This window comes from Eleutherodactylus coqui, chromosome 10, assembly GCF_035609145.1.
Source record: "Eleutherodactylus coqui strain aEleCoq1 chromosome 10, aEleCoq1.hap1, whole genome shotgun sequence".
In the NCBI taxonomy this organism is placed as follows: Eukaryota; Metazoa; Chordata; class Amphibia; order Anura; family Eleutherodactylidae; genus Eleutherodactylus; species Eleutherodactylus coqui.
The window spans coordinates 10,527,392-10,539,420 of NC_089846.1; the positions used below are offsets into that span (position 1 = coordinate 10,527,392).

Here is a 12,029-nt window from a genome sequence, read left to right on the forward strand (position 1 = left end):
ACAGCGGCCTCACTAGTAATAGTGTTCCCCACAGTGGCCCCAGTAGTATTAGTGACCCCCACAGTGGCCCCAGTAGTATAAGTGACCCCCACAGTGGCCCCAGTAGTAATAGTGACCCCCACAGTGGCCCCAGTAGTAATAGTGACCCCCTATAGTGGCCTCTGTAGTAATAGTGACCCCCACAGTGGCCCCAGTTATAATAGTGTCCCCCCAAAGTGGCCCCAATAGTAATAGTGTCCCCCACAGTGGCCCCAGTAGTAATAGTGACCCCCCCCCACAGTGGTCCCAGCAGTAATAGTGACCCCCACAGTGGCCCCAATAGTGTTAGTGACGCCCACAGTGGCCTCAGTAGTAATAGTGACCCCCACAGTGGCCCCAGTAGTAATAGTGACCCCCTATAGTGGCCTCTGTAGTAATAGTGCCCCCCACAGTGGCCCCAGTTATAATAGTGTCCCCCAAAGTGTCCCCAATAGTAATAGTGTCCCCCACAGTGGCCCCAGTAGTAATAGTGACCCCCCCCCCCCCCCCACAGTGGTCCCAGCAGTAATGGTGATCCCCACAGTGGCCTCTGTGGTAATAGTGACCCCCACATTGGCCTCTGTAGTAATAGTGACCCCCATAGTGGCCCCAGTAGTAATAGTGTCCCCCACAGTGGCTCCAGTAGTAATAGTGACCCCCACAGTGGCTTCTCTAGTAATAGTGACCCCCACATTGGCCTCTGTAGAAATAGTGACCCTCCACAATGGCCTCAGTACTAATACTTTTACTACTGGGGCTGATATAGGGGACACTATTACTTATAGTAGACCCCAGTAATAACAGTGATCCCAGTGAGCGCAGACAGGCTGTGCTACATGAAAGTGGCTTTTATGCACAGAGGAGAGCTCCAGAGGTATGACAGGCAATCAGAAGAGGGGGGCATGTAGGCAAAAATGTGTTTTCAGTGGAGTGGCCCTTTAAGGACCAAGTGATTTTCATTGTTACATTGCAAGAGCCATATTTCGGTGACATAGCTGGATGAGGGCTTTCATTTTGGACTAGTTATATATTTTAATGGCCGCACTCTGGGGTACGTTTATTAAATTTTTTTTCTTGGGGGTGAGGGAGATGCAAAATATACCAAGAAATTCCGCCATTGTTTTGGGGTTTTGTTTTTACAGCATTCAGCATTCGGCATAAATAAGTTCACAGCCTTCTTATTTGGATCAGCACCATTACTCTGATACCCAGTTTAGGGCTCCTGCACACGTGCGTTTTTCTTGCGCATTTTTTTCACGTGATATCGCTGCGTTTTTTTCACACGAATGTGAATGGGACTTTCTAATGTTAAAAACGCATCACAACTTTGCGCTTCGCATTTTTGTGTGATGCGTTTTTAACATTAGAAAGTCCCATTGACAATCGCGTGAGAAAAACGTGCAAGAAAAATGCAAGTGGGTGTTCACCCTTAGGGCTTATTCGCACATCCATATATCGGCCGTGTTTTCACGCCTGGCCGATATACGGTGTCCCTTTCTACAGGGGGAGCAGGCAGGCCTGGCCGGGAGCTCCCGCCCCCTCTCCACCCCTCGCCAGTATTTGCAATGGGAGGTGGACGGGACGGGGCGGAAAACACAGCCGATTTACGAACGTATGAATAAGCCCTTATAGAGATTTAAAAAAAAAAAAATTCTTACCAATTTTGTACAATAAAAACACGTTTTTAAAGAAAAACAATTGACTGCATGGCTGGATCCCAAGACGCAGAACATTTCTATTTTCCCAGCAGCAGATCTTTGTTAGCCCCTGTTTTCGGTAGTCTTTATTGGTACCATTTTGAGGTACATGGGACTTTGCAATTGCTTTTTATTACGTTTTTTGGGAGGTGAACAAAAGAAAAATAGCAATTCTGGGATTCATTTTTTAAAAACATTTTTTATGGTGTTCACCGAGACAAATAACTAAATATTTTCATAGTTTCGGTCAGTATGAACGTGGTAATACATATTATGTACTGCTTTAAAAAAAAAAAAAAAAAAATTGTGTTAAAACCATTTTAAATGGGGTTTTGTGGGAAAATGTGTGTCTTTGTACAACTGTATATTTTTTCTATCAATTAACGTGTATTGCACTTTTTTGGCACTATTTTTTTTAGTCACTGAATAGCACTTGCAGATATGATTGTTCAATCGATAGGATAGTACACTGCATTACTTATGTAGTGCAGTCTACTAAACCTATAACATCAGCCTATCAGACTTTGTGGAAGGCGGGGTCTAATAGGCTGAGTTACACAGCAGACATGAAGGCCTTTATCAGGCTTTCGGCTTCCATGGGAACCCACTGGTACCTTACGATCACACTGCGGGGTGCTGATGGGTAACAGAAGGAACGCCCTCCCCCTGTCATCTGCTTACATGCTACAGTTGCTATCAATTGTGGCATGTAAAGGGTTAGACTGAAGTTTCTTCGTTCCTGGCGGTTAGAGCAGGAGCCTGGCTGTCAGTAGGCACTCAAGCCACCGCCTTCTAAAGATGTATGTGCAGGTTTAAAGCCCATGGCTTGAACTGTAGATGCTGCAGATTCTACATTCCACATGACCAGCCCGCAGCATTTACACCATGGGTGAATTTATCCTCAGGACCTCTGGATTATCAGATGCCAGATTACACCATTTTCTTTCACTTTTTCCTGCACTGCGATTATTTTCTTTGTTGTCTGCACTTTTCTTATCTCCGTTACTTGGGAAACATAACAGTGACCGTTCATAATGATATTCCCTGATTGAAGGCATCATTCTTCCCCCTCGGGCTTCGTGTTCCCGTCCGGCCTGTTCTGCTGTAATCTGCATTGTGTACTTGGCGGCAGAGACAGAACTGACCCCTTATTTCTCTCCTGGCAGGGAAAGTGCTTTCGGTTAGCCAGGGGCTGGAGGAGCTGCTCAGGATCCCTAATTCAGCTCTTGTGTTGGGACTGAAGCCCACTGTTTCTGGAATATGGGTCATCAAGGTAACGTACTCCCCATTGTGCACCCTTGTTTGCAGAGTCCTGCTGCATGGAGCTGTGCAGGGAGTCCAGCAGTCCCATGCATGCAGTTTTATACAGTAGCTGTAGCCGTAGGAATTACCATATTTCTCAGACTATAAGACGCACCCAGGCTTACACAACAGAAAACAGGATAAAAAGATCTCAGACTTAATAAAACTGGCCTGGTGGGCTAAAAGGAGTGGGGGGTTTACTTTCAAGTGGAATTTGGTAGCCGCAGTGGCCCCAATAGTAATAATACCTCTTCTCAGTGGCCCCTATAGTAATCATGCCTCTTCTCAGTGCCCCAGTAGTAATAGTGGCCTCCAGTGGTCCCAGTAATAATAGTGGCCTCTGGTAGTATAGTGGCCCCCAGTGGTCTCAGTAATAATAGTTCTCCCAGTAGTAATAGGGCCCCCCCCAGTGGTCCTAGCAGTAATAGTGTCCCCTGGTAGTATAGTGGCCTCCAATAGTAACAGTGTTCCCAGTAGTAATAGTGGCCCCCAGTGATCCCAGAAGCAATAGATACCCAAAGTAGTAATAATGGTCCCCAGTGGTCTCAGTAGTAATAGTGGCCTCCAGTGGTTCCAGTAGTAATAGTGACCTCCAATGGCTCCAGTAGAAATAGTGGCCCCCAGTGGTCTCAGTATATAATAGTTGACCCCAGTAGTAACATTTACTCTCAGAAGTAAGATTAACCCCCCCCCCCCCCCAGTGGTCCCAGTAGTAATAGTAGCCCCTAATGGTTGCAGTAGTAATTGTGCCACCAGTAGTAATAGTGGTCCCCAGTAGTCCCAGAACTAATAATGGCCCCAGTGGTTCCAGTAGTAATAGTGGCCCCCAGTGGTCACAGTAGAAATAGCACCCCAGTAGCAATAGTTTCCCCAGGGGTCCCAGTAGTAATAGTGACCCGCAGTGGTAATAGTGGCCCCCCAGTAGTAATAGTGACCTCTAATAGTCCCAGTAGAAATAGTGGCCCCCAGTGGTCTCAGTAGGTAATAGTGGCCCCCAGTAGTAACAGTGACTCCCAGAAATAATGTTGACCACTAGTGGTCCCAGTAGTAGTAGTGTCCCCAAGTGGTTGCAGTAGTAATAGTTTCGCCACTAGTAATAGTGACCCCCAGTAGTCCCAGAACTAATAATGGCCCCCAGCGGTCACAATACTAATAGTGCCCCAGTAGAAATAGTGTCCCTTGGGGTCCCAGTAGTAATAGTGACCCCCAGCAGTCCCAGAACTAATAATGGCCCCCAGTGGTCACAGTACTAATAGTGCCCCAGTAGAAATAGTGTCCCTTGGGGTCCCAGTAGTAATAGTGACCCCCAGTGGTAACCCCAAAATTGTGCCTTCAGTAGTAATAGTGACTCCCAGTGGTAATACTGACTCCCAGTGGTCCCAGTAGTAATAGTTGCCCCCAGTGGTCCCTGTAATAATAGTGGCCCTGGTAGTATAGTAGCCCTCAGTGGGGACCAATGATCCCTGTAGTAATAGTGGCCCCCAATGATCCCAGTAGTAATAGTGGTCCCTGTACCTCCTATGGGACAGCATCCCACCAACAAGTACTTTACCTCCCTCCGTAGCTCTCATCTAGCTGCCGCTGCTTATTACAGGCTCTAATCCCTGATCTCTTCTCCTGGCATCTGCATTACTGCTCTTCTTTTATGCACCACAGACACTGGGAGGAGGAGTCCGAGCCTCTGATTATCAACGACTGCTGAACTGAAGCTGCGGTGGAAGGTTAAGTACTTCCTGGTGGTCCTAATGATTTGTTACAGTGCAACGGCACCGTGGCTGGTCATTATAGAAGTGGTTAGAGGGGTCTGGTGCTACCAGACCCTCCTGACATTGCAACAAAAGACACACACATTTTATAGCAAACTTTTTTTCTTGATAAAAAGTGCGTCTTCTAGTTTGAAAAATCTGGAACTTTTTTATCCCAACTCTCTTTCATTCTGTTAGACCTATATAGACTGTAAATACAGCTTCATAATGAAAAGTTCTGGACTATTAATCTACTTTGTGTTTCAATTTCCACCATATCCAGGATCTCTGTTAGCTACTGAAAACCTTTATGTCCAGAGGTAGCCTTCCTCTTGTAGCTGAGGGTTTGTTACAGTTATATCCACACTAGACAATCCTTCATGAGCCAAACACATCAACAGCTGAAATCTCTCTCATGTGCAGATAGGTTGTTACAATGTATCAGAGCATGTAAAATGTGTCAATCTGGAGGCTGTTTAGCGACGTTTGTCTAGACAGGACATTATTGTAACCACTGAGTGGAGACCTAAAGGCCCTTTTTGCAGCGATTCCACCATGTGAGAAGGCAGCCTAGACTGTTCCCGTCGCTGTGCTCTAGAACATAACCGGAGCCTCTGCTGAGGTTGGCCCAGCCAGTGAATCTTACATGCCACCGTCCCAGGAGCTCACCTGTGACTCTGTTCTCCCCTCTGGCTCACATACTACAGCAGCGCATGTCAGTGCTGGCCGCTGGAGGGACGGGGACACAGACTCCGGGGAAATCTGCACAAGACTGGTGGCCAATCGAAAGCTAGGGTCTTGTCAGGGGGCGTTAACTCCTGCTAATCCAGCTCAGCCCCTAGCTTCCGGTGGCGTCAAGATACAATAATACCGTCAGCCTAATGGTACCTGCAAGAGGGAAGCTTCTGCTGCAATCTTCCTGCCACAGAAAACCTGCAGCAAATCCACAGTGGTGAAATCTGGGTGAAATCAGGGCGTGAAAACCTGACCACTATACGCCTGTCTGAATAAGCCCTAATGGTGAGAGTAGTGGAAGCTGCGAGGACTTCCTCCCTCCCCCCTTCTGGAGTACGTTCAGCTTGTGACTTGGTTTTGTTCCATTTCTCTCTGTCGGTTCCCCCCAATCACTGGGAGAAGCAGCTCGTTACCCTAATGAAGCTGCGGAGCGCACAGGCTGGAGTCGTCTTAATTGCCTGACATAGAGGTGCAGAGTTGCCCCTCGTTTACCTCTTCTGTCTTTACCGCTGTCCTCCTCTTTGTTTTCTGTTACTTTCTTCTTCTTCTACAACTGTTTACTTTGACTTTCTTCTTCCTAATCGTTCCCATCGATCTGCGACATTTCTCCTTTGTTGTAATTTGTCGGCGCGGTGCGAACACAGCAGCTGGGACCCATTTAGAATTTCAAAAGAAGCTTTGTTCACGGGCAAAACACACAATGGACCAATAAAGTTATTTAGAACGCGTCCGCTGCGTAGATTCATTTTACTACGTTCAGTTGCACAACTTAAATATGAGTTCTGCTGCGGAATTTAATCTTGCGGTTTTGAGGTAAAGACGCGCAGATTTTAACAGGAGCGGAATTCAAGCCGCATACTTATAACTTGTGACGCAGGAATGACCAGGCAGACTAAATCCATCCTGTTTGAAAGGTCTTGTAGGGCTCATTCGTACGAAAATATTGTGTATTTTGGTCCGTAAATTTCCCACTCATTTCAGTGAAAACTTGGCCTGCAGTACCAAGTCTGGCCACTACATTAAGTAACAGAGATGTCTGCTTCCTGCAGAAATCAGCTCAGTATATGAAGGCACCAGCCTGGTGAACAGCTGATTGGCAAGAGTCCCAAACGATGAACCCCATCAATATACTATTAGTTTACAACTGGACACCCCCTTTAACAGACCAATTATACAGGTTCAGCTAGTGAAGTTGCGCTAAATGTCTTCATAAAGATATTAGCTCACTTATGTTTTATCCTTGCATACATGTCGCAGATCGGCAGCAGCGGACGTCACACAGTCAGAGTCACGGGGGTCAGCACTTTGGATTTCCGTGCTGCTTTCTCCACCACGGCCATTGTCGATCCCCTGAAAGTCATCGAGCGACCAATAAAAGGTAATGAAAAAGCAGGGAAACTGGACTGTAGAAACACATCCACAGAACAGTCCGGGCCAAGGAGAAAGGTAGATTTTATTATTAATGGGTACCGAAGTGCATTACTAAAGGGTACTAATAGCCAATACGAGCGCAAGTACAGAGAAACAGTGCAAAGAGCGAGCGAGTGCAGGGAGGTGGGGGGTCCTCCTGCATTGTGGGAAAATGGGCAATATGCAGCAAAGCTCCAGATTTTACTAGTGTGAGGTTCTGAAACCTGCCTAACTACAAGCAGCATAATGAGTGCAGCTCTGGAGTATAATACAGGATGTAACTCAGGGTCAGTACAGGATAAGTAATGTATGCACACAGTGACTCCACCAGCAGAATAGTGAGTGCAGCTCTGGAGTATAGTACAGGATGTAACTCAGGGTCAGTACAGGATAAGTAATATATGTATACAGTGACTCCACCAGCAGAATAGTGAGTGCAGCTTTGGGGTATAATACAGGATGTAACTCAGGGTCAGTACAGGATAAGTAATGTATGCACACAGTGACTGCCAGCAGAATAGTGAGTGCAGCTCTGGAGTATAGTACAGGATGTAACTCAGGATCAGTACAGGATAAGTAATGTATGTACAGTGACTCCACCAGCAGAATAGTGAGTGCAGCTCTGGAGTATAATACAGGATGGAACTCAGGTTCAGTACAGGATAAGTAATATATGTACACAGTGACTCCACCAGCAGAATAGTGAGTACAGCTCTGGAGTATAATACAGGATGTAACTCAGGGTCAGTACAGGATAAGTAATGTATGTACACAGTGACTCCACCAGCATAATAGTGAGTCCAGCTCTGGAGTATAATACAGGATGTCCTAATATGGAACCGTTTCTTCAGTGTAATGCTGTAGTTTAGGATGTATTATACCTATTAGTCTTCTGTTGTATTCCCTACTTCTTCATTTCAGGCATTCCAATCTCAGCACTGATCAACTGCACGGGTCTCACTCCTCCGGGACAGGTGACCCATCTGGACCTGCTGCGGGTGTCCGGAGAATCCTACTCCTCTCTGCCGGCAGAACGTTTGGCGTACATGCGCAGTAAGCAGCTGTGGACGGTGCCTCTGTTCCAGGCGCCCAAGGGAAGCTTCTTCATGAAAGTTAATGGAACGGATCACAACGGGTATAAGTTCCAGAGACTCTCCAGTGTGGCATATACCAGCATCATACCAGGTAGGGGCACCAAGCCGGGAACATTGTGTTATTATCGAGCTGCTCCTCTGCTTTAGGCCCAATGCACACGGGGGTATTTGCATTGCAGAATGAGAAGTGGGCGTCCGCCTCTGTATTCCGCAGCAAATACTGCCCATAGACATGCTATGGAAAATCGCTTTCCATGTCCACGGGTGGAAATCAATTGCAATTTTCTGATTGCAGAGGGAAAATCGCACCATGTCCTCTTTCAGCGCGGATGGCTTCCATTGAAGTCAGTGGAAGCTGTCTGTTTTGCGGCCCTTCCACTATGATATTACGGGAGGATCGCGGATTCCGCGTCATTCATGCTTCATTTTATTATGGATCTTTTCATTACCGTAGAAAGATGGATGACACAGAAAAGTTTAAAAAATTGACACACGCAGCACATACGGATGGTACGCTGCTTTTAATACGGATTACAATAGTTTTTGTTTTTTAGTGTGGCCCAAAACCAGACCCGCTCGCCCAAAATAGGGCTCACTCACACGGGCATATGTGATCCATGAAAAACGTACCAGTTTCAATGTGTGTTTGTGCGGTTTGGAGCGTTTGCGCCTTTTTACGTCCATCCGAGTTCACTGCATGTGCAAAAAAGATGAATAAATAAATAAAACGCAGTGACTACGGATTCTGGGGACGCACTGCATTTTTTTAGCGCCCCCACAGACTGTAATGGGCAATTTTGGTCCGTGGACACGCGGCAAATGTTTTATGCGCAAAAAATGTACATTTAAATGCACCAAATTAATTCAATGGGTCCGTATTCTGTTCCTACTTACTAAAAAATATGGACTGAATATGAAAAGACAATGCGCCCGTGTGATGGGCCCGCAGACCTCCAGGCGAAGAGCTTTGGTGCTGCTTATTTCACAGCAAACCATCGACTTGGACAGGTTGACATCAAACCTACCGAATCTTTGTTTCTCCGCACCCGAAACATTTGGCGCCGCCGACAGTTCTCACAGACATTAGATTTTTCAGGCGTCCAATTGTTAGGATCCCCTGATAGCAGTCAAGTTAGTGTGTACATCCAGCCTTATTATGTGACACAGGGTAGGCAGGGGTCACACAGGGTAGTCAGGGGTCACACAGGGTAGACAGGGGTCACACAGGGTAGACAGGGGTCACACTGTAATATTCAGGGGTCGTACATAGTAGTCAGGGGTCATACACAGTAGTCAGAGGTCACACTGTTATATTCAGGGGGCCACACAGAATAGTCAGTGGTCACACACAACAGTCAGGGGTCACACTGGGTCAAAATTCAGAGGGTCAAACACAATAGTCAGGGGTCACACTGTAATATTCAGGGGGCCACACAGAATAGTCAGGGGTCATACATAGTAGTAAGGGATCACACACAGTAGTCAGGGGTCACACACAGTAGTCAGGGGTCACACACAGTAGTTAGGGGTCACACACAGTAGTCAGGGGTCACACTGTAATATTCAGGGGGCCACACAGAATAGTCAGGGGTCATACATAGTAGTAAGGGATCACACACAGTAGTCAGGGGTCACACACAGTAGTCAGGGGTCACACACAGTAGTCAGGGGTCACACTGTAATATTCAGGGGGCCACACAGAATAGTCAAGGGTCATACACAGTAGTTAGGGGTCACACACAGTAGTTAGGGGTCACACACGATAGTCAGGGGTAAAATATATTTAATTTCTGCCCTTGATCTTGTATTTAAATTAGAACTTAAATTCTTCCCTTCTGGCAGCGGTTCCGGCGGTGACCATGCCCCCTATTATCCAGGGTTACCACCAGCGGGCGCTCATGATAACGTGCGCAGTTCTTAGCGATATTCCATTCAGAGTGCGTTTCTCCAGGGACGGGGAGCAGTTGGGAGCAGAGCTGCTATTCACGTGAGTACAGTTATCTATCAGTGGGGTTTATGTACCCAAACAATGGTGGCAAACATCTGGCCCACGAAACATGTCTTCTTCTGCTCTACTTCTTCTTCCTGCTCTTAGGCCTCGATCACGCAGGCTATCAACTGACAGATCCAAGTTGGGTTTTTCCGATGTGGATCTCGCAGTTTAATCCGTGGCAGAGCTCTGCAGACTGAGCCCCGTGTTCTGCCACGGATATCGATGCGGATCCGTACGCAGATTTAGGCCGTAAACAGGTCAATTCCACGTTCAGCAGCCCGGCGCGGTTCTAGTGCAGATCTCAGGCAGAAAGCATTCCAAGGACGGACATGTCCATTATTATTTCCCACAATGTGGGTTACAGAATCCACATACGGAAGACTTTGCAGTGCATGAACTATGGCGCAGAGTTTCATAGTATTAAACGGAATGCTAAATGATGCAGATTTGGGCACGGAATCTGCAAAGTCCCGCCGTGTGACTGAGGCCCTAAGCTACATCCACACATAGTGGGTTTTCAGCTGTGAAAAATCCTCTGTGAGGTTTAGGGTGGATGCACATCAAAATCCTGATGTAACCGGCGGATCATGTCATCCACTCCCTCCTAATTCTTCTGCCCTACCCACCTTTTGTGTCAATGTGGCACCTTTTGACCAATTTGCCAATGTATCCCTGATTGTGGACAAGTCCTTGTTCAGACCATAGATGATAAGAGCTCACCTGAGCTTATTACCTGTCCCTCTTCCCATGGGCCCATATGATCTTGTGGCAACACATGCAATGGCTCCAGACTGTGGCATAGATGTGCCATAGGCCGGCTCTGTCTCCTTAGGTCTTACCGTTGTCATCTGCACTAGAAGACGCGTAGAAACATGACATCACTCCGACACATGACCCCCAATGCATTATTACTTGCTGTCCTGCTGATTTCACCTTGTTTGTAACCATTAGTGAATCGAGTAATGCCACCTTTGAGATCCCATCTGCATCCGCTCGCCATGAGGGCATCTATCAGTGTACAGCCATCAGTAATGCAGGCTCAGGATTTGCTCAAACTCAAGTGTCTGTCGCAGGTAAGAGGCGAAGAACATTCCGGATATCTATTGCTTCCTTTGTTTCCTATTTCCACTTCCATCAACTCAAAACTTGTTGTCCGTCTGCAGATCCGCCTCCTACGATCTCGCTCCACCCTAATGTCACAGTGTCTTTCGGTGACTTGGCGATCCTCTCTTGCCACGTTCTTGGAGATGTCCGCTACAACCTCACCTGGCAGCACGATGGAAGAGCGCTGAAAGAGGGGCGGCTGTGGATCCTGCCAAACTCGTCCTTGCAGATTCAGAATGTGCAGCCTAGTGATGCCGGGCATTACCAGTGCACTGCCAGGAACGGCCATGGCTCCACCACCGCCAGCGTCTGGCTTGCCGTGGAAGGTAACAATCTATCATTTTGACTTCTGCAGTCAATGTAAATACACTGCCTCATAGGGAAGATGCCACACCAGAGTGGGAGGTTAGTGTCACGATGGTAAATGTCCCTCTCCCACCTGACTACGCTACAGTGACATTTGTGGGACTTTGTAGGCTGGTCTCTGCTCCTTGGTATGATGTTCTGGTGTAGTGCTGCCTGTGTACCCCAGAGAAGAGAATCCAAGGAGCAAGGAGAGGTTAACAGAAAAAGAGATACTCGAAAGGAGATGAAACAACACATATAGAGAATGGAGTTATTAACAATCAATTTTAATTTCCAACAATTCCACGTCTCCCGCGGCCCAATGAACAGGAATATCAGTAAGTAGTGAGGCCGCCATGTTGGGAGATACATAGGGTCGCCACCCAGGTCACCAAAAATGCCAGCCATTATAAAAGGGGCACGGCTTATCACAATCGATACTTTTACCTCCGTCATTGCAGTATAGTGATTGCACCTTATTTCAGTTACCCCTATAGTAATAGTGCACATCCTTAGTGGCCCCAAAGTAATAGTGCCCCTGTTAATGGTCCCAATGGTATAACGCAACCCTATGACGAAACCTTTA

At 47.0% G+C, this 12,029-nt stretch overlaps 1 protein-coding gene across 1 annotated transcript in view; it reads left to right on the plus strand.

The window, feature by feature from the left end:
• Positions 1 to 12,029, plus strand: part of HMCN2 (hemicentin 2) — a 178,269-nt gene that overhangs the window by 38,686 nt on the left and 127,554 nt on the right. The window contains exons 6-11 of the mRNA XM_066580227.1: positions 2,882 to 2,988; positions 6,755 to 6,875; positions 7,829 to 8,092; positions 9,844 to 9,988; positions 10,946 to 11,067; positions 11,158 to 11,424. Coding sequence (XP_066436324.1) covers positions 2,882 to 2,988; positions 6,755 to 6,875; positions 7,829 to 8,092; positions 9,844 to 9,988; positions 10,946 to 11,067; positions 11,158 to 11,424 — 1,026 coding nt within the window. The remainder of the gene's footprint in view (positions 1 to 2,881; positions 2,989 to 6,754; positions 6,876 to 7,828; positions 8,093 to 9,843; positions 9,989 to 10,945; positions 11,068 to 11,157; positions 11,425 to 12,029) is intronic.